This window comes from Psammomys obesus, unplaced genomic scaffold (genome assembly GCF_907164565.1).
Source record: "Psammomys obesus unplaced genomic scaffold, mPsaObe1.curated_primary_1811, whole genome shotgun sequence".
NCBI classification, from domain to species: domain Eukaryota; kingdom Metazoa; phylum Chordata; class Mammalia; order Rodentia; family Muridae; genus Psammomys; species Psammomys obesus.
Genome location: NW_026596962.1, coordinates 886711 through 908726, shown reverse-complemented (window position 1 = coordinate 908726; position 22016 = coordinate 886711). Strand labels below are relative to the sequence as shown.

At 41.8% G+C, this 22016-nt stretch overlaps 1 protein-coding gene across 1 annotated transcript in view; it reads left to right on the top strand.

Annotated features, from left to right (window-relative positions):
• Znf236 (zinc finger protein 236) overlaps positions 1-22016 on the top strand; it is a 98214-nt gene that overhangs the window by 27826 nt on the left and 48372 nt on the right. Inside the window, exons 8-13 of the mRNA XM_055598734.1 lie at positions 951-1154; positions 1930-2158; positions 13495-13767; positions 14619-14822; positions 21010-21151; positions 21715-21975. Coding sequence (XP_055454709.1) covers positions 951-1154; positions 1930-2158; positions 13495-13767; positions 14619-14822; positions 21010-21151; positions 21715-21975 — 1313 coding nt within the window. The remainder of the gene's footprint in view (positions 1-950; positions 1155-1929; positions 2159-13494; positions 13768-14618; positions 14823-21009; positions 21152-21714; positions 21976-22016) is intronic.

Genomic DNA, 22016 nt, shown 5'->3' with positions numbered 1-22016 from the left:
TTATTATTATTATTATTATTATTATTATTATTATTATTATTATTATTATTTTGGTTTTTTTCTTGCCTAGCCTAGTACTTGCTGTGTAGACTAGGTGGCAGACTCATAAATGCGCTTCCCTCTGCCCCCTGAGCTGGGGTTAAAGGCATGTGCCACCGCTGGCCAGCTTTAAAATGAGTTTTCTTTCTGTCTGCTTGCCTGCCTGCCTGTCTACTTACTCTACATCCTGATTGCAGCCTCCCCTCACAGTTTCATCCCCACATCCCTTTCTCCACACCCCTCTATTTTTATAGCAGTTTTAGGCATATGGAAAGTGACACAGTGCGTACAGTGACCTCCCGATGTGCCTCGCACTGCCAGTGTCTCTTGTTAGTAACAAACACCTTGCATTGCTGTGGCACTTGATGGAACTGAGGAGCCGGTTTGGATGTATTACTTTTAAGTGTGTAGGCTTACCTTTGGCTATGCACATTCTGCAAATGTAGACAAATATGGCCGCCTCTGCAGTACCAGGCTGAGAACTTGCACTGCCCTTAACTGCCTTTGGACCTGGCATTTCAGTTCCTGAGTTCTGGCAGGAATCACTGTATTTTTCTAGTACTTTCTTGGCTATAGCACCTTAGAAATGTGTTAAATATTTTGACCACACCGGCCTCCTTCCCTTTCTTTGCCTTTGTCTGTCTGTCTGTCCTTAACATTATGCTTTTTTACTTCACTCACTGTATTTTATTGAGTAGCAAGGAGATGAGAGCTTAGACAGTTGTGGAAGGGTTTGTTGAGTGTGTTCTTTTAAGAGCCAGAATTGTACCTCACAGAAATCATTGAGGAATTACCTTTCAACTTTGTTTGGGAAGCAATGGCTTCTAATGCCATTAAGGGGGGTATTCCCTTAATATATTTTGTGTTTAAATTGGAGTTGCATTTTTAATGGAAACATTGCTGTGTTCCAGGCCACGATTTTTCAGACTTTGCCTCTGCAGCAGGTGGAAGCCCAGGTCTCTTCAGTCTCCAGTCAGCAGAGCTCTCAGGCAGTGACAGATGTAATTCAGCAGCTTCTGGAACTGTCTGAGCCGGGGCCAGTGGAGGCGCAGCAGTCCCCACAGTCTGGGCGACAACTCAGTGTGACAGTGGGCATCAACCAGGACATCCTCCAGGTGAAGCGCGCTGACCTGCTGGGCAAGGCTTCCACATTTGGGTTCTCAGAAATCCGGGTTTGCTGTTGAGCAATAGAAATGCAGGCCTATGCCATTACCAACATGAAGTGCTGAGTTCTAAACAGTTGATTGATCTGTACATTCACTTATGGTCTCCATAAGTGAACCAACTGGACAAGTTAGGTAGTCCTGTGTCCATCCCTGCTGAGAGAGTTGGAAGAAGTGTTTCATTCTCCCTGAGATGCAGGTGTGCTGTTCAGGCCATCTGAAGCGCGCATTAGAGTGCGAGTGGCCCAGCACATCTGGGGGATGAGGGGGAAGAAAGTTGATAACACTTTCTTAGTTCCCACTTTCTGGGCTTTCTCAGAAGTGCGTGGCCTCCCACAAGGTGGCTGTCCTCTTTTCTCTGTGCCTGATGATAAGCTGGGTAGGGATGTCAGGAACTCGGGACTGGATGTGTCTTAGAGGTCTCCTAAGATAGTTTGTGTCCCAGATGTGTTTATAGCAGCCCAGGTGGTCTGAGAGAAGATTTCTGAATGTTAATGATTTTCAGTCCATTAATTTAAGAACTGTAACTAGACCATGTTTTGGGTAGCATCAGATGTCAGCTCTTAGGGGTTTGGCAGCCTCTTAAACAGTTCTCTTGGAATTGTAGAGCTTATTTCTTGGAGTGGAGTTGGTTCTGGGGTAAAACTTTATGGCATCTTGGGGTAGCTTTTGGTAGGCACATTTGGGCTGTTGCCTTTTCTAACCTTATAGTTTTGTTCTGTCTCAGCAAGCCTTAGAAAACAGTGGGCTGTCTTCACTTCCAGTTGCAGCACCTCCCAGCGACTGCAGCCATGCTCAGACGTCTACAGTGGCTCCTCAGAGTCCACATGCCTCTAGTGTTGCTGCAGAGCAAGCTGATCCCATGGATGCAGGGCAGGAAAAGGCGCAGGAAGGCCCTGAGAAGACGGATAAGAAAGAGAGGAAAATCATGAAGAAGAAATCTCCGTTCCTACCTGGTAATTTCCTCTATTTTTTTTCTCTAAGATACTTGGGTAGTGCCATGCTTGTGGTAGGAAATGTGCCTCCCATTTTTCTGAAGGGATATCTTCAAGGCATGTTCTGAATCTTAGCTACAGTTGCTTGGGTGACAACACTTCTTGATGGCCTCCTTAATTCAGAGGGCTTCTTTCCTGTGTCTCTTCACAGGGCTGGATCACAAAGTGTCTTTGTTTTATTACTGTTTCATTTGGGTGCTTCTACCAATGCTGGATTCATTGCTTCAATTCTTGCTTTGGCTGCTGCTTGCCCATGGCTCCCTTGTCTGAGCCTCCTAGTGCACTCATTCTTCTTGGGTGCTGCCACTTGACAGCGCCCAGCCCCGCTCCACTTACACTGCCAGCCTGTGTTACTCAGGCCTGGCCTTTTCCTTTGTTGTGAGTCTTCCTTTCCTTGGCCCCACCTATATGGAGGCTTTCTTGTGTTGTTCAACAAGTCATTTTACTTTACAGATGGATTCCTGCCATCCCAAGCATGCTCTCAGGGGCTTTTCTGCACTGAGAATGTCTTTCCCTGAGCCCTTCCTGTCACTCTAGAAACTCTAGCTGTTTCTCAAGGCTGCCCTTAGTGTGATGTCTCCTGACTAAGCTCATTCTGATGCCATCTTGTACAGCATCCTGTTGGGTGGTGTGATCCTTGCTAGGAGCTGTTGTGCCAACACAGTCACTGTCCCTTGCTGCACTTCACCTCTCTGGGCTGGAGTGTACTTTTCTTGGTTGACTCCCAGGCTACATGTTGCTCTTTCAGAGTCCTGTGTTTCAGGTCCTGTACACAGACCTCTCATGACTGCAAGGCCTGCATGGCCATCTCTGTGGGCATATCTTTCCTATCAGTAGATACTTTGTCATCAGTGACGTGTGAGAGGGAGCCCTGCTTTCTCATTCAGCCGGACATTGCAACACCATTCTTCTGTTCCCCTTGATCTGGCCAGTTGTTTTCTTTGTGAAAATCGGTGAAATGAAGCATCTGGATTGCATGTCTGTAAGGGAACAAGGAAGGGATAAAAGCTATATTTGTATGTCTATGCTTCTAATGAACAGATGCAAATTCAAAGCCCATGCCATGGAACCTTTTACAGGAGTTATCATGACTCTTGTTTAGTTATTGAGCTAAATTAAAGATGTTCACAGACCTGCCTGCAGGCCAGATCTGAGGAATAATCTGTGTGAGTTATTTCTTTCATTGCTGTGACTGTGTTTTTGAAAGAAGGAACTTACGCCTGGAAGAGGTGTTGCTTTGGCTCATGGTAGAGTACAGATGATCATGGCGCATGAGGCATCCCGTCACATTGCATCTCCCAGTCAGGAGGCAAGAGAGGGGTGTGGTGCTCAGCTCGTCTCTCTTCTCATTCGACCTGGGGCCCAGCTTACCCTCCGTCAGTTAGCGGGTGTGATTCTGCGTCTAACTAGCGTAATGATGACAATTAACCATCATAGTTTCTTTATGTCCACAAGCATGGCTTTCCTCTTCTTGATGTCTTGTGAACTTTCCATAAGACCTACTCTTTTCTCTCACCCTTTTTCTTTCTTTTTTTTTTTTTTTTTTGGCACAAATTGTCTTTAGATTGCATTTCCTGTTTGTTGTTGGTATATGGAAAGGTGATTGAGTTTTATGTATTGATTATGAATTCAGCAACTTGTAATATCGCTATTGTAGCAGCTTGTCTCTAGATGACTTTGTGTTTTCTATGTAGGCAAAAACATTTTAGATTGCTTATTTATTGTTTGTGTGTATATGTGTGTGTGTCAGACTATTACTAGCTGAATTTCTTCCTTCCTCCACATGGATTCCAGGGATTGAACTCAGTTCAGACCTGGTGCTAAGTGCCTTTATCCATGGAACCATCTTGCCAATTCTTTAGAAAATTTTAGTTATGTGCGTGTGTGTATGTCTGTGTGTGGGTCGTGTACACGTTAGCGCAGGTGCCAACGGAGGCTACTGGTATTCAGTCTCCCTTGAACTGGAGACACAGTAGTTCTGAACCACTGATGTAGGCTCTGGGTCTTCTATGAAAACAATATATAGTCTTAACTGCTGAGCCGTCTCTCCAGCTCACACGTAGACGTTTTCATTGTGGAAGAGCAACATCTGTTTTTTTGTTTGTGACATGCTATATCAGCATAGCCATGGCTGGTCTGGAACTTACTATTAGCCCAGACAGCTCTCTAACTTGAGTGATTTTCTTGCTCTGCCTACCAAATATTAGAAATAAAGGCATTTACCACTGTTTTTGGCTAATTCATTTTTTTTGTTGTGGTTACTGTTTGTTTTTTTAATTTTTATTTATTAGGTATACAGTGGTTTGCCTACATGTAACATCTGCATATTAGAAGAGGGCACCAAACCTTATTATAGATGTTGTGAGCCACCATGTGGGTGCTGGGAATTGAACTCAGGACCTTTGGAAGAGCAGCCAGTGCTCTTAACCTCTGAGCCATCTCTCCAGCCTGTGGTTACTGTTTTTGAGATAGGGTCTCTTTCCATATTAGTTGGTTGTAGATGAAGGTCTAACTCAGCCTCCTTAGTGCTGGGATTGTAGGTGGGTGTCATCATACCTGACTAGTGATTTTGTTCCTTTTTTCGTTTTGTTTTAATTTTTTTTTATTAATTACACTTTTATTTACTTTGTATCCCCCCTGTAGTTCCCTCCCTCTTCCCTTCCCAATTTCTCCCCTTTTTCCCCTTATTCCTCCCCTCTTCCCCCTTCTTCATGCATGCCCCTCCCCAAGTCCACTGGTAGGGGAGGTCTTCTTTTCCTTCCTTCTGATCCTAGTCTGTTAGGTTTCATCAGGAGTGGCTGCATTGTCTTCCTCTGTGGCCTGTTAAGACTGCTCCCCCCTCTTGGGGTGGTAATCAAAGAGCAGGCCAATCAGTTCATGTCAGAGACAGTCCCTGTTCCCATTACTATGGAACCCACTTGGAGACTGAATTGCCATGGGTTACATCTGTGCAGGGGTTCTAGGTTATCTTCATGCATGCTACTTGGTTGGAGTATCATCTTAATGTGTTGATTTGTCTTTCTTAAATGGACTTCTGTAGATATGCTGGCAGAAGTTTGCTTCCTACTCAGTTTTCAGGGAATGATTTTAATGCTTTATGATTGAGTCAGACTTAGGAAATGCTCTCCTATGCTTATTTTGCCAAATATATTCTTTGTAATCCTGTTGAGTATTACCAGCTTTTTTTCCCTTTCCTTTGTTGTGTGATCATATTGTATTATGTTCACTACAGAGGGTGGTGAGTTATAGTAGTTGAATTTAGGTTATGATCCTTCCCCACTCTGTACGCTGAAGGGAAAGAAAGAGGGAGGGATAGAGCCAGATATGCTAGCAGCACACTCCATCCTTAGCCCCTCAACTCACCCCGGCCTTTTTTTTCTTTTTATAGTACATTGCTATACTTGGTTGGCCTTGTTATTTTAGATTTACTATAATGTTTATGCATATATCTCTTTGTGAAAAGAGAAATTCCAGCATTCCTGATATGAAGGAAGCATGGAACATTGAGAGATCTAATCCTTGTGGCCTGTTTCCCTGGAAACGGAGCTGAGAATAATTATTTGAAACTCCATCGTGGACTGCTGACACATTTCATTAAGTTATGAGTCATCATTAGAGCATCTTTACATATGTAGGCATCCTTGCTGAGGGTGCTTTGTGTGGCTGAGGCCATGTGCCAGAGAAGGTTGTTCTCCGTGCCTCTGCACAACTTGGGAAGCCAGCACCAGTTGTGTCCTCCCTGGTGAGGTTTATTATAAAGGTGCCAGAGAGCACTCACAGTGATGCACTTGTGACCAGCTCTCCTTGTGGCTCTCCAGGCCTTTTCCTAACTGGGAGATAGCACCTTTCTGGTATTTGAACACTGACATCCAGCTTCTCCTTGGATGGCCATAATCAGCCCCATGACACTCTTTGCTGCACAGTGAACCACTAAAAATGCTTGAAGGAACACAAAGCTTTTACGGTGCTTGCTCAGCCTGGGAGTACAGCTCAGCACTAAGCTGGAGGTTGAGCTGCTGTCTCAGGATGCCTGTGTCTTAAACTGGCCTTGCTGCTGAGGAGGAGGAGCCCCGGACTCCTCCTTCAGTCTTTGTGCATGTGACTGATGAGGTGGCAGAGATGGAACTTCATATAGTAGGTCAATGTGCTGGATAGTTTGTGTCAACTCGACACAATCCAAAGTCATCTGAGAAAATGTCATTTCAGAAAATGCCTCCATTAGATTTAGCTGTACACAAGCCTGTGGGCATTTTCTTAGTGATTGATGGGGAAGGGTCCAGTTCATTGTGGGTGCTGCCATCCCTGGGCTGGTGTCCTGGGTTCTATAAGAAAGTAGGCGGAGCAAGCCATGGTGAGCAAGACAGTAAGCAGCACTTCTCCATGGCCTCTGTAGCAGCTCCTGCCTGCAGGTTCCTGTCCTGTCCTGAAAGGTGCTGTGGAAGTGTAAGCCAAAGAAACCCTTTCTTCCCCAAGTTACGGTCATGGTGTTTTGTTGTAGCAGTAGAAACTCTAACTAAGACAGTAAATAATTTGGTGTTGAAGGAGCTTATTAACTCCATTTCTAAGAATGTCTTTTCCTTTGAATATTTTAAAATTTCATTTTAGAGTCTGTTTATGTCTGTGTATGGGTGTGTGCGCGTGGGCGCAGGTGCTGTGCAGGCCAGTGAGGGTGTCTGAGTTGCCAGAGCTGGAGTTCCAGGCTTTACTGGACAGGGCTGTTAGTCCTCTTCCTAAAGGTGCAGCCCGTGGATGAGGACAGGGGTTCAGGCCGAGGGGGTGAGCGGTGCCGAGTCACCACACAGATGCTGGCAGTCAGGTGACTGCAATCTGAGGGCAAGGGGATGCAGACTCCTTTATTCCGAAAGAGAGAGCTCAGTATATAGCTTTGGGCGGACCAGTCAGGTTTCTTCACACCACCTCCGAGCCTGCCACTGGTTGTTGGTCTCTGGGCAGGCTCCTCAGTGTCAGGTCACATACTTTCGGCCTGCCCAACTACTTCTGTAGTCATGTCAGAAGAAGCAATCCCAGGCTGTGAGCCCTAATGGCCGTTTGCCAGGAATGCCCACACAGGGCTACTGGAAACTGAACTTCTCCGGAAGAGCAGTATGTGCTCTTAACTACTGAGCCACCCTCCAGCCCTGCTGAGACTATCTTTTGTGAATTGCACCTGAGAATTGCCAAGAACTCCTGAAGCAATCCAGAGAAACGTCTTGTATTGTATGGTGTGCCTGTTCTTGGGAGCTTCGCTGGATCATCTGGCACGTGTAACAGCCTAGTTGAAAAAGTCTCCCAGGGATGCCTTCTTCAGCTTGTGACAACAGTGACATTTCTCACAGAATTTAAAGCTTCTCTGTTGCCAGAGTCAGCAGAGTCCTCCTTCGTGCCTTCCATTTGTCTCCTGAGGGGATTCACTGTCTGTAGTTAGCTCCCACTGGTCTCACCTAAATGAACAGAAAATCTTCACCTACCTCAGGAACGACACTCTAGGAGTCTGTGCTCAGAGACCTCAGGGATGCATTCTTGTGTTTGCTGAGAGAAGATACATCTGGAAACCAGAAAGAGTCTGCTGGGACTGATGTAAGAAAGTCGTTGTGCTCATGGGGTGTATTAGGGTTCAGTTCTGAAGTTTTCTGTATCTAGCAAGAGTTAGTTTTTAAGTTAAATTAAATTTTAAACTGTTATGTATGTATGTGTGTGTGGCATTGTCTTTGCGTCCTGAGCACCGTGATGTGGACCCTTGTGCTCTTGTCTTCACCATGGAGCACTGACCTTCTGAAGCACTGGTGTATGCTCCCGGTGCTGAGAAGGTAGCTAACTAACCCTGCCATAGTTTGTGATGGGCTATTCTCGTGATGAAAGTATGCCTCTGTACCTTCCCTCTCACTCCAGCCCTCTTGCAACTGTAAGGGCTAACCAACAGGGAGGGACCACCTTGTCATCTTGTCTCTCTTTCTGTCCTCCGCTACTAATGCTGCTGCTAATGCTGGGGGTGGAGTTGCCTGCACCATGCTCTCAGGTGATGTCTCTTGGGTGAGCTGTTTGAAGAGTGAGGGAAACAGAAAGATCGTGGCATCCAGTATTTATTTGGCTTTAGGGAACAGCTGCCAGAGAGCCATTTCTCTGCTAGAGAAGTTCTTGAGCATTCTTCTCTGCTGGAGTTAATCACATCGCTGTCAGTTATGAGTTCAGGCCCCTGTCTTGGCACTTGTAATGCTTTACTGCACATCCTTGGCTATACTGTCAGACCTTCCCTCCTAGAGACAGCTGTCATTTGAAGGGTCTTGCTTGAGTCCTTTGGAGCTTTGTATAGAATTTGGCATTTGAACAGGACTCTTTGAGACAGTTCCATGACTACTGGGCTCTCCATATGAGCCTGGAGGTTCCTTGGATCCTGGTCAGTTAGTTAACACATAATATGTAACATGTCAGCTTTCTTATCTGCAAATGGGGTGAATGATGGAGTAGATAAGAGAACTGAGTGAGAAAATCTATGTAACGTGTGGCATGGTGCTTAGTGAGAACTTATGGTAACATACTGTCTGTGAAAGAGGAGTGTTCTGCCACACCTCAGGAAGGTGGAGAAGCAGTGCTCTTCCTCTTGTGAACAATGCAAACATCCAGATAATGGTTTTAGCAGGAAAGGTCCAATATGTGGATTTTGCTTTTCAGGTTACTTATACCACCTGATAAAACTTTCCTGGCTTTATTTTTTCAAAACGCCTGAATATAATTCACTTTTGTGGAGCTGGAGAGATGGCTCAGTGGTTAAGAGCAATGGCTGCTGTTCAGGTCCAGGGTTCAATTCCCAACAACCACATGGTGGCTCACAATCATCTATACTGAGATGGGGTGCCCTCTTCTGGCATGCAGGTATACATGCAGGCAGAACACTGTATACATAATAAATAAATAATTTTTTTTAAAAAGAATTCAGTTTTATGGATGTGTCACAGTTTATTTGACCTAATCACTATTCAGTACATTGACATGATTATCTTCCACTCACGCAACGTTGAAGCAGGTGTTTGTAGCTGGCATTTCACTCATGTTAATTTGTCTTCACAGTATATTTCTAGGAGTAGCAAAGTTTTCAAAGAATGAATTCTGTGATTTTTTTTTTTTTGTTAATTTTATTTTTATTTTTGTGTATGAGAGTCTTTGTTTTGAAATAATTTCAGTGTTAGTAGACAGGTTTTGAGCACAAAGGATTTCCCTATACTATTCATCCAAATTCTCCAGAATCAATTTTCTAAGTGATTCACAGGCACACCCCTTTCACTCTAATATTCCCATGCACATTTCTAGAAGTAACGGTTGTCCTTCTGTGTAACCATGTAAATAAGTCGTTAAACATTAGGAAATTAAATTTGACTAATGTTATGTACTCTGCAAACCTTATTCAGAATCACCATTTGTCAGTAAGATGCTTGGTAGGGAGAGAAAAGTACGTATGTAATTGTTTTCTGCTTTTAAGACAGTGTGCCATATAAGCCGTGTAGCTCTGAACTGTAGCCAGTTACGACTTCAGGTCGTCCCTGTCCCCACATCCCCGTGCTGAGGTTACAGGTGTGTACCACCACAGTGGACTATTTTGTGCATAATTTTGAAAATTTAATAGGTATTTACAATTTGCTTTATTAGGCTGAAGGATTTATTTGGAATACTTACTTAACAGAGTTTTAAAGAGATTGTTACCAAAATTTTAGGACTGTTAAGCCAAACATGGTACCCTGTTGTATTTCAATTTTAATGTATGTTTTCTTTTAAGGGCCAGGTGAAAGCACTGCCCTCCATGTGAAGACGCACCTGCATGTCTATGTTGTATTAATCCTTGTTTAATGGCCCTTGTACTTTCAAAATGATATTTTCTCACCTGTTTTTGTGGAACACATTCTTAGTATGCCTTTTTCTTTTTATCTATTTGAAAAAAAATGTTTCCTGTTTATGAAACTAAGATTTTCAAACAGTTCTGCATTTTGGAGTTTGTTATTTTTACACTTCAAGAATGTGACAGAAGCATGGCTTTCTCTTTACAATTTTTAAATTACATTTGTGTGAGTGTGTGTGTGTTGCTTGTGCAACAGTGTACTTGTGTGTGAGAGCTTGTACAACAGAGTGCTTGTGGAGTTGCTTCTTTACGCCCCCTGAGTCCCAGCGATTGATTTGGGATTATTTGGTGTGGTCACAGGCACTTTCCTCAGTGTGCCATCTCCCTGGCCCCGAGCTGCCTCCTTTGCCTCGTGCCTTCATGCCCTTGAAAGCACTCATTTGTTGGATAAACAGCGCTGGATTACAGTGCCGTTTATCCGCGTCGCCCTCCAGATCCGCGTGGGTCTTCTGGAGACTGCTCTCCCCACCTCTGTGTTGTTCCGTTGCTCTCCCCTGTTCCGTTCTGGGTTAATAAGGCATATTCAGCTTTTCCTGGCTTTAGATGTAGAGTAGATGCCGAGTTTTAGAAAATCAATTTTCATGTTGAAGAATGTGATTACTCTCCCAAATATGCGAACATATGTGAGGAGGAAAACACCTGCCCAGGTCAGGGAGGTTACCTAACCAGAATGCAGAGCTTGCTCTCTGGGTCTTTCTACTTGTTGGAACTGGAAATCTGGATTCAGTTTTTCTTTTTTTGGCCACACATACATACATATTATATTATGAAACAGTCTCGATGCTGCTAGTCTGGAGTCTCTGTTTCAGTCTATCCCTGGAAATAATTGTAACTTGACAGTTTAATATCATGTCATCTTTTTTATCTAGGTACATAGTTTTTATGTTTACAAACAATCTGATTTCTAGGGGAACATTCGTATCTAGCTAATAGATACTACAGTTCTGCTACTATTTCTACTTCCCTTTCTTACTCTCTCCCTATTTTTTTAATCTGAATTATTATTGCAAAGAACATTATTAGAAAAAAATGTCTTTTATTTTTTTTGGCATCTATGGAAAACTCTTTGTATTTTCTGATAATAAAAAGGAGATAAGAAACCTCTTTTTTCTTGTACACACACACACACGTTGAAACCAGTTTGAGTTGAAATTTCATTTACCTGGTAAAGTCTGTTTAGTTTTATGTGTGTTCTTTACCTGAATTATCTTGTTATTGCTGTGAATATCGTTTGATTTCACAGATAAATCTAACTGAAAATACTAAAAGTGGGGCTAGCAACATGGCTCATTGGGTGCAAATGTGTACTGCTTTTTCAGGCGACCCAAGTTCTGCTCCCGACACCCACGTGCTGCCTGTAATTGTGGCTCCATGGCCTCAGGCACACTCTTCTGGTCTCTGGGCACGGCGCTTCACGTACAACTTTCTGCCCCATATATACACGTAATTAAAATATCTTCAAAAAGAAAATATTTAAAATAAAAATTGTTAATAGGTTTTATTGAAAGTTTTTGGTTTTAATAGATCATTTGTTTCTATCCATTGCCATTTTTTTTTTTTTCTTCTAGCAATACTTTTGAACTAGGTTCAGAACCACATACTAGTATCGATAGTTGTCAAAGACAGAATCTTCTGATTTGGTCAGTGAATTCCCCATATTTATACATGCTCTGATTTACCTTAACTATTAATTCCTGTTGTACGTTAGAGCTTGTTATTTCATAATTTGCATGAGTTTCTGTTTTTTTGTTTAAGATGCTCAAAAAAGACTTAAGCATCTTTCCATTCTTGTCCTTCAGACTGATCATGGGGTCATTTTTAAACAAATATTTTCATGAGGTCCCATTTATTGATTGTTGCTCTTAGAGCCTGTGCTGTTGGTGTGCTGTTCAGGAAGTTGTCTCCTGAGCCAATGAGTTCAAGGCTCTTCCCCACTATTTCTTCTAACAGATTTAGTGTGTTTGGTTTTATGTTGAGGTCTTTGATCCACTTAGACTTCAGTTTTGTGCAGGGTGATAATTATGTATTTATTTGCATTTTTCTACATGTAGGCATCCAGTTGGACCAGCACCATTTGTTGAAGATGCTATCTTGTTTCCATTGTATGGTTTTGGCATCTTTGTCAAAAATCAAGTATCCGTAGGTGTGTGGGTTTATTTCTGGGTCTTCTTCTTGATTCCATTGATCCACCATTCTGTTTCTATGCCAGTAGCATGCAGTTTTTATTACTGTTGTTCTACAGCATAGCTTGAGATCAGGGATGGAGATACCTCCAGAAGATCTTTTATTGTACAGGATTGTTTTAGCTATTCTGGGGTTTCTTATTATTCCATATGAAATTGAGAATTTTTCTTTCAAGGTCTGGTAATTTGATGGGAATTGCATTGAATATGTAGATTGCGTTTGGTAAGATGGCCATTTTTACTATGTTAATCCTGCTGATGTGTGAGCATGGGAGATCTTTCCATCTTCTGATATCTTCTTCTGTTTCTTCTTTAGAGACTTGAAGTTTTTTTCATATAAGTCTTTCACTTGCTTGGTCACATCAAGGGACTTTATCTCTTTTTTGGCAGTTGTGAAGGGTCTTGTTTCCCTAATTTCTTTCTCGGATCATTTTTCTTTTGTATACAGGAGGGCTACTGATTTTTTTTTTTTTTTTTTTTTTGTTAATTTTGTATCCATTAGTTGAGAGTTTCATATGGTGTGCTTTGAATCATGCTCACCCCCTTCCCTACCTCTGCCCAGAACTGCCCTCCCCTTTTCCTCTCCACTGAGCTTTGTGTCTAGTTTTTAATTATTATTTAAGGAAAAGTGTCTCTCCCTCTCCCCGCAGTTAACAGTTGCCAACAGCTCCATGGCTGAGGGGTAGGATTTCCTAACTTCTGTCTCCGAGCTAGGATTTGGTTTGGCTTGGGCTTGTACAGATTTTGATGCACCTGCTGACTTGGTGTGTATAGCCGCTGTGCTGTGTCCAGAACACACAGTTTCCTTATGGGTAATCCCCGTCTTACACTCGTTCCATGTAAGTATACACTTTTACACTCTGCTTCCGGAATCCTGGAATCACTTGGGGTGCACTTCCACTTAGGGCTAAGCAGTCTTCAATCTCTTACTCTGCACTCATGGAGTCATTTGCTCACACCTTATTTCACTCTCGTCCAAGCTGAACTGTGATCTGTGAACCCTGATTTGCACACTCCTGCCTGGTCAGTTAACTGCTTTAAGTGAGGCATTATGAATTGCATCCTCATGGAATCTTCGGGCGTTCCTGACAGAAAGCTTAGCACTTTCCACTGATTCAGTGAGCTGCCTTAGCCTGCCTCCCAGAAGGATAGGACACTGCAGGACCTTCATGTGGTACTGTGGTTTCTAGGCCATCTAGACTGTTCTCTCTTCCATGTCGCTGCAGGCTCCATTCGTGAGGAGAATGGGGTACGGTGGCACGTGTGTCCCTACTGCACAAAGGAGTTCCGGAAGCCGAGTGACCTCGTGCGCCACATCCGCATCCACACCCATGAGAAGCCCTTCAAATGTCCACAGTGTTTCCGGGCCTTTGCCGTGAAGAGTACCCTGACTGCTCACATTAAAACTCACACTGGCATCAAGGCGTTCAAGTGCCAGTACTGCATGAAGAGCTTTTCCACCTCAGGGAGCCTCAAGGTGCACATCCGTCTACACACAGGTGTGCAGATCTGCTTCTGGGTGTAGAAGGGTGGTGGCTGAACCCTCAAAGGTCTTCCTTCCCCTTCCTCTTGTTGGTTGTGACCTCAGTGCTCATGGAACCAAGTCTATGGTGGGAAAGGATTAGGAAGTAATAGTTATAAATGAACACTTATTTGCAGTGGGTGAAGAGATTCCTGTGGGAGGAAGTATACAGTTCTAACTGAAACATTTCTGTTACTTCCTCGACCCCAAGCTCCATATTGATTGGCAGTCATGAATCTATGGCTGTTGAGGAAGCTACAATTGGCTCTTTGTTACATGCTTGTCCAGGGAGTCTGAGTTTTTACTTACTAGTAACATTATGAGAGAAAGTGATTTTTTTATAGAGTGGTTACCGTAGTAGAGGAAGATGGGGGGGTATCTTTCCTTCATCACCACTACTTAATGACACCTGCCGCTCACTGTTTTCTTACAAGATACTAATTGTTGTCTGAACCCTGGAGTGTGTAACCTCATCTGCCTCCCTAGAAGATTGTCTCTTCTATTTTATGGACGTCAGTTGGAGAAACTGGCTGATCTGACATAGTTTGGACTTCTTCGGGATGACTTGTTACTGAATGTGCATATTTTACAATTTATGGATTTGTCCTTAAAGTAGCATATGTCCTTTCTTAAATCAAAAGCAGTTATATAGTGTAACTTCTATAATAGTAGTATTTAAAGGCAAGAGGGTCGTAGCTGATTTGTAAGATAAATGAACTAAGTAAGGAGCAAGTATTCAAGTATTTGAAGTGTTTATATGGACATTTGTTGTTGTTGTTGACATGTAATTGCTTGGAATAATTCTAAAATGTGCTTTTGTTTTATTAGGAGTTAGACCTTTTGCTTGTCCTCACTGTGATAAAAAATTCCGAACCTCAGGCCATAGGAAGACCCATGTAGCCTCCCACTTTAAACACACGGAGCTGAGGAAGATGAGGCACCAGCGCAAGCCTGCCAAGGTTCGAGTCGGCAAGAGCAGTGCTCCTGTCCCCGACATTCCTTTGCAAGAACCGATCCTTATAACTGACCTAGGTAAGATGGGCCCTGGAGAGCTGTGGCTGGTCATTCACTTCCCCTGGTCCTGTGAGGGCCAAGTGCATGGTGGATGCAGGAAGGCGCTGGCAGGCGCAGCACTGGCGAGGCCTTCATTAGGGTTACTTTGTTGGGGCAGCCAGGAGTAAAGTCCTGAAGCGCTGCTCGAATTGTGCCTTTTGTTTCAGACAAACAGGATAGCAGGAGAACAGCCCTCATTACAGGCGTGCTTCTGTCTCTGTGGGCCCGTCACGGTGAAGACGGATTTCTACTGTGGGACCCCAGTGCAAGTTGTTATTTGTATTCTTGAATTTCCGTGAGGTGTGATGGATCACCATTTTGCTTACTCTGTCTTTGCATTGGAAAGAAAAAGAAATTTCACCCTTATCTAAGTTTGTTTTACTGTTAGTGGTAGTATAATGAAGGTGTAATGTGATTTGATTAACAAGTGGCACATTCAATGTTGAGGATCTTCCTCCTACAGATACAGTACCATGCAGTTCTCCAGGGCCTCACTTTTCCCTCCTCCCTCCTCCCACCCTTCTTTTTCTTTTTAATCAGTTTCCTATGGGTGTGCAGTACATTGTGTTCCTAATTATGGCTCTTACATTGTTTTCCAATCCATAGTGAGCCCCTTCTACTTATGTCTTTATTCCCCTCGGACAGCATGCAGGGACTCATCTCTGCTGTTCATTTCTGTGTCCATAATTGCAACGGCCATGCCAACCCGGGAAGGTCGAGTTCACAGTGTTTCTTCCTATCCTCCAGCTCTTATCTCTCCACCCCCAACCACCCACACTCTTCCTTGATGTCTCTAGATCTTGGATGGGCTGTTGTAGATGTCTCAACTGTCAGTTAGTCTCAACATTTTGCCCAGTTATTAGTTAACCTTTGCAGGGTCTCTTATAAGGACATTAATTTCCTTCCTGAGGGCCCCACCCCAAAAACTAGTCACCTCATAGAGAGCTCCTTCCTCATCCCTGTCATGTTGTAGGCTAGATTTCAACATGGGACTTGTGTGGGGACGTAAGCATTTGAACTGTAGCATTCACTCAGTTTTACATTTTGTGGAGTCTCTGTATTACATAATTGTCCTTCTCAAGGTATTCTACCCTGAGCACAGTTAATACCATACTTTGACTTAGTATGGCCAGGGTTAAGGGGCATATGGAATTATATATTAGGTTGATATGAGTCATAATGTGAGATGGTCAGTACAGCCATGAACTTTTTCTTTTAGATTTATTATCTTAAAATTATATGTATGTGCGTATTTATCTTGTGGGATGCATATATATGAGTGCAGGTGCCCACTGAGGGCCTAGAGATGGAGTTACAAGTCATTATAAGACACCTGATGTAGGTGCTAGGAACTGAACTTGAGGTTTTTTTGTTTTTTTTTTGTTTGTTTGTTTTTTACAGCTACATTATGTACTTTTAACTGATGAGCCACCTCCTCTCTGAACCCTTTTGAATTTTCACATATCTTGATTATGACATAAAAATGTAGAGGCCAAACAGTTTGAGACATGTATCCTATATTATAGGCTGTGGATAACCTTGAACTTGTTATCCTTAATGCCTATACCTGAGTGCTGGGGTTGTATCATGCACAGTCATTCTCAGTTCACGGGGTGTGAGGGATTGAACCCAGGGCTGCGTGCCTGTTAAATGAGCACCCCACCGTCCACCTCCATCCAGTTCCCATAGAGGTACCCCTAAGAATATGCATAAAATAGCTGGTGGCTCGCGCCATTTATCCCAGCACTTGAGAGCAGAGGCAGGAAGATCTCTGAGTTCAAGGCCAGCCTGGTCTACAGAGTGAGTTCCAGGACAGCCAGGGCTACACAGAGAAACCCAGTGTCAGAAAACAAAACAAGAAAAGCATAAATTAGTTCACATTCTAAGGTATAGAAAAACTTGAGAAAATCCTAGTAGCTTGATGTGTAAGTTATATTTTTTTTATTGTATTTTCTTTTCCAAGACAGGGTTTCTCTGTGTTGAGCTCTGGCTGTCCTGGACTTGCTTTGTAGACCAGGCTGGCCTCGAAATCAAAACTCTCTGCCTGCCTCTGCCTCCTGAGTGCTGGGATTAAGACATGCACCACCATGCCTGGCTCATTTTTGACTATAGTTAAATGAAATTTTTTAGAAGAAAGACTTAAAACAGAAGTCATCTGTCACAATTAGAATAAAAATAGTGTGTGGGCTAAAGCTGTCCCCAGAAAATAAGGTTTTTGAGTACTTCTTATTAAAAAGTAAGAATGAAATAACTAGTATTTTTCTCCAAAGAAAATGATAAAATGAAAAAGTAGCAGAAAGTTACTAGTGTGTAAAATAAAGTTATTAGTGTGTAAGATAAAGTAGTGGTTTTATAAAACTTAAAAAAGTTAATAGTAAAATAGATATGACGTGTTCCCAATGAACTAACGAGAAACTGAGAAAACCTATAGGAAGTTAAAAAAAAAAAAAGCAATGAATACAAACTCAAATGAGACTGAAAAGTATTTGCAAATGTTCTATAACTAGTTGATAAAGCATTTGAAAATTTAGGTGAAATGGTTTTTTTCCTGGAGCGTATACTTACCAGAATTGATATTGGAAGAAATGAAGACTACACATAACAGACAGTTGGAGAACATCTCCAGCACACTAGTCTATTACGACTATATGAGTTCTGCTAGGCTTTGTGGGAGTGTAATTGTCCCAGTAGGCACTTCAATCTTTTCTCAGGATGGTTTAACTGGATTAAGCAATGTCGGGTTTCTTGACTTCAAGTTTGTGAATCTCTTATTGTACAGAACTTTCCTGAGGTTAAAGTGGAACATTTTGTTCTTTTTCTTCACAAAATTTTCCTTTAGGGTATATGGAAATACATGGGAAAACAGTTCTTAGTTACGGTGCTAACTGCAGAGTGTAGGCTGTTGTAATCATCTTTATTCTTCCTTGGTGGATATGTGCATGATAGCTCTTTGGAGGCTCTAGGGAGGCTGTGGAGTCAATTCTGATACAGTTCAGGGAGGATTTTGGAAGGGCATTGTTACAGTTATGGACCTGATTAGGAAGTAGATGGGCTATTTAGGTTAGCCGGTTACATTTAGCTTATCGGAATTTTTACTTTACGTAGTATCAGAGCACATTAACATACTGTAACAAATAATTTAATCTCTTATTAAGGACAGTTGTTTGTTGGTATAGAATCATATAGTCATATGTTTTTCAGAACTTTTAGAGCTGTGTAAGAACTTAGATACATCCCCCAACCTCTCAAAGCTGCCTTTCCTGTGTTGATAGACTGAAACACTGGGCATAGGGCAGTTGTTACCTTTGCTTTGGGTCATGTAGCTGCCTTCTCTAGAACCTGGAGAAGATTGTGATTTCTAGGCTGGACCAGTGTGTCACTAGAGTTTGTACCCTCTCTGTGTCCACTGCCTCTGGACCCGGGTTCTAAGGGCAGAGCGCTCTGAGCTTCACTTAGCTGAGCACTGCTTGGTCTCCAGCAGTTGGGCTCTCAGTCATACTTTAAGTGCATCTGCTCTGAAGGTCGGATCTAGGCTTTAAATAGAGCACTGGGTTGGGGTAATCTCAGTACAGCTTGAATAATTCCTACCCAAAGCAATTTGACACAAATGTCTTGAATTTCAGGTACTTTACACAGATGTAATAAAGTATGTGGGAGGGGAGGTTGGGACTCAAGTTTAAAGACAAATTTCATTTTTTTTTTAATGTTTACTGCATACACATTACGTGAAGATAATCTTATATAGTAATTTTAATATTGGTCATTTGACCGTGACCTGTCTGTCTCAAGAGAACAGGTATAGAATTTTCCACTTAAAATATCATTTTGGTTCTCAAAATGTCTTATGGAACATTTCATACTTCAGTTTAGGGATCCTCAACTTGTATCATTATCTACAGTTACAGCTTCCTTTTAAACTCTGTGTAGTATATAGACATAGGTGTCTGAAAATAAAACTTGCATCTCAGCATAAATATTTGGCTAATTGGCATGTCTACTATTTTTAAAATGTTTTAAAGTATTTAAAAATATTTTAAAATATCAGTGTTATTGTGTTTGGTCTTTCAAGTTTATGTTTGCTGTTTTAGCCATTGTTAAATGTACTAAACACATGTATATTATATATCACAGTTTATTATAGTGTATTATATGTGAGATGTCTGTTTTTTTCACATCCTGTCATTTTGCAGTTGTATTTTGCCTAAGCTCCATTTTTCTTTGCTATTATAGAAGAGATTTCAAGGAACTTAAAGTCACTTCTAGTTTGCTTTTGACTTATGCTGAGTCAAATTTATGTTTGCCTTTGTTTGAGATGAGTAGTTTCCTAAGGAGCCAGAAGTGGGACAGAAATGACCGAGAGAGCTAGCGTGTCAGGACTTGATGGGAGTTTTGTTTATCCTGTTTTTTTCTTTAAAGATTGAAAGCTTTTAATTTGCTTTGTTTTTATGACCCTGTCTGAACAAAATTAGCGGAGATAAAAATGAATATTGATTTCTTTAATGACTCAGAGGAAGGCCTTCCCCTTCCCTCAGAGAACTTAAGGGTCTTTTTTCACAAATCATGTACCTGGAAACCATTTCAGAAATTGTAATTGCATACAAGAGGGAAGACACTAAGGTGCAGAGTTCTTCATTTCAATATTGTTTATCCATTCAAAGTCCCTGAGAGCCCAGTCCCTGGCTACAGTAGACATCCGTGTTGACATATGAGGAAGATAATGCTACCTTTAAAGACTTGGAAAAGGTGTTAAGGGCTTGCATGGCTTAGGGAAACACGGGAGATGATTCCAGAACAAGGGAAATAACTTGGAAGGGTATTCAGGTTGGTATCATGTATAAACAGTGAGTTTTAGGGAAAAGAATTGGAACACAGCTTGCTCTTTTAGGGAAGGTCAGTAAAAATGGAATGTCTTAAAAGATGCCTGATTGCTCTGTAGAAGTTTTAGTGATACTACTGAGGGCAGAAGGAGGGTGGGAAATGGAGAGGTAGAGGGGAGAGTGTCAGCAAGTACTTGCTGCAGGAGGGAAGTCTAGTCTTCCCCTTGGTGTTGCAGACAACTATTCAGTTAGTGAATTCTGAGAATAGACTTTGTGCTGAATTGTGTAGATAGCCCAAAGACATTTCATTTTGTGTTTATAGATAAGCTCACTTAAGGAACTCCTTAATTTAATAAAGCCATGTAAATCCTGAAATCCGTATGTCAATAATATTTTTTAAAAGTTAGATTTGCTAGGTGTGGTGGCCTAATATAATCCCAGCTTTTGGGGAGGCAGAGGCAGGCAGATCTCTGTGAGTTCAAGGCCAGTCTGGTCTACAAAGCAATTCCAGGACAGCCAAGGCTACACAGAGAAACCCTGTCTCAAAAACAAAACAAAACAAAACAAACCACAAAACAAAATACAACAACAAAAAAACAAAGACAACCCTATCCCCAAAAAAACCCCAGCAAACAAAGAAACAAGATGTATTTATTTTACTTTATGTGCGTATTTTGCCTGCATCATATAAGTGTACATGTGTAGGTTGTTGACTCCAGAAACTAGGGGTAGGGATGCTTGTCAACCACCATGTGGGTGCTGGGAATTGAACTCAGGTCCTCTGCAAGAACAACAAAGGCTTTTTAATGCTCAGACATCTCTCTAGCCCCTAGACTAATTATCTTGCCCTTTGCAAATATCTTTTTAATTAAAAATAAAACCAAAAACTACAACAAGAAAAAACTTTGGGAAAAGTGCTGGCCTTTACAGAACAAAATGTCATGTTAGAAGTATTTATATTTTGAGCTTATTATTTTACTTATGGAATACTCATACTGCATATAGAGAGATTTAATATCCTGATGTATACATGTAAATCTCATGTCAGAACATGCTTATATTGAAATTAAATGTAAAAAGCCATTAAAAATGATTCTGAATCCAGGATATATTTATAACAATATACATACTCTTCATTGTCAGAAAATAATGATTGATAAACCTTTTGCCATAGGCATGGAAATGACTTGATTAAATGCATAGTAATTCATGATGTAATTAAATTAGTCTTTGTTGTGATACTGGGGTCTGTACTTCTCCGAATGTTTTTCTTTACCTTAAAGCACATGCCCTTGACATGCTAGTACTCCCACTAACCATGCATATCCTGCTTTTCATTTGGTTTGTAGGTCTTATCCAGCCCATTCCAAAAAACCAGTTTTTCCAAAATTATTTTAATAATAATTTTGGCAATGAAGCAGATAGACCATACAAGTGTTTTTACTGTCATCGAGCATATAAAAAGTCCTGCCATCTGAAACAACACATCAGGTAAGGTCTGGGGTTAGGTGGGAAAAATTGGTGCAAGTGCAGAGATTTAATCATCTGGTGACTTAGTGTTCAGGATGGTGTTGTTAGCTTATGAGTAAAGTATTTTATTTGACCAAAAATTTTGTGACATTTTTTATTCTTAAATATATTTACTCAAATATTTTAGTCAGACGTTGCCCGTGTTTTATTTATATTCCAGTTATATTGTACTGTTTGCAATTTCCAGCATGTATTAAAGGTTTGCTTGTTTTTATTTTAATTAGAACGTTTAACTCTCAGATGTTCTCACCAGAGCTTAATTTTTGGTGTTAACATCAGTGAAACAAGAGGTAGTATAGCATTCTGAAAATAGAGCTTCACCAAGATGTGAGTTTTCACTTCAGTGTGTGTAGCCTGGTGTCTCTGGGCAGGTCACTGCGATTTGCATATTACAGATTGTAGAGAGGGAGATCTTTTCCCCTTGCTTTACAAAGAGTATCACAGAGTGAAGTATCTCTGAGTTTACATTTGTTACAGTGTTACAAATGTGTAAAGAATGGATTAAGGTTTTCCCTGCTTTTTAGATCACATACGGGTGAAAAACCTTTCAAATGTTCTCAGTGTGGAAGAGGCTTCGTCTCTGCAGGAGTGCTCAAAGCCCACGTGCGCACGCACACTGGACTCAAGTCTTTCAAGTGTCTGATCTGTAATGGAGCCTTCACCACAGGCGGTAGCTTGCGGCGGCACATGGGCATACATAACGACCTCCGGCCCTACATGTGTCCCTATTGCCAGAAAACGTTTAAGACCTCACTGAACTGCAAGAAACACATGAAAACCCACAGGTAGGTGGGCTGCTGAGGTACCGGCTGCTGACGTGCCTGCC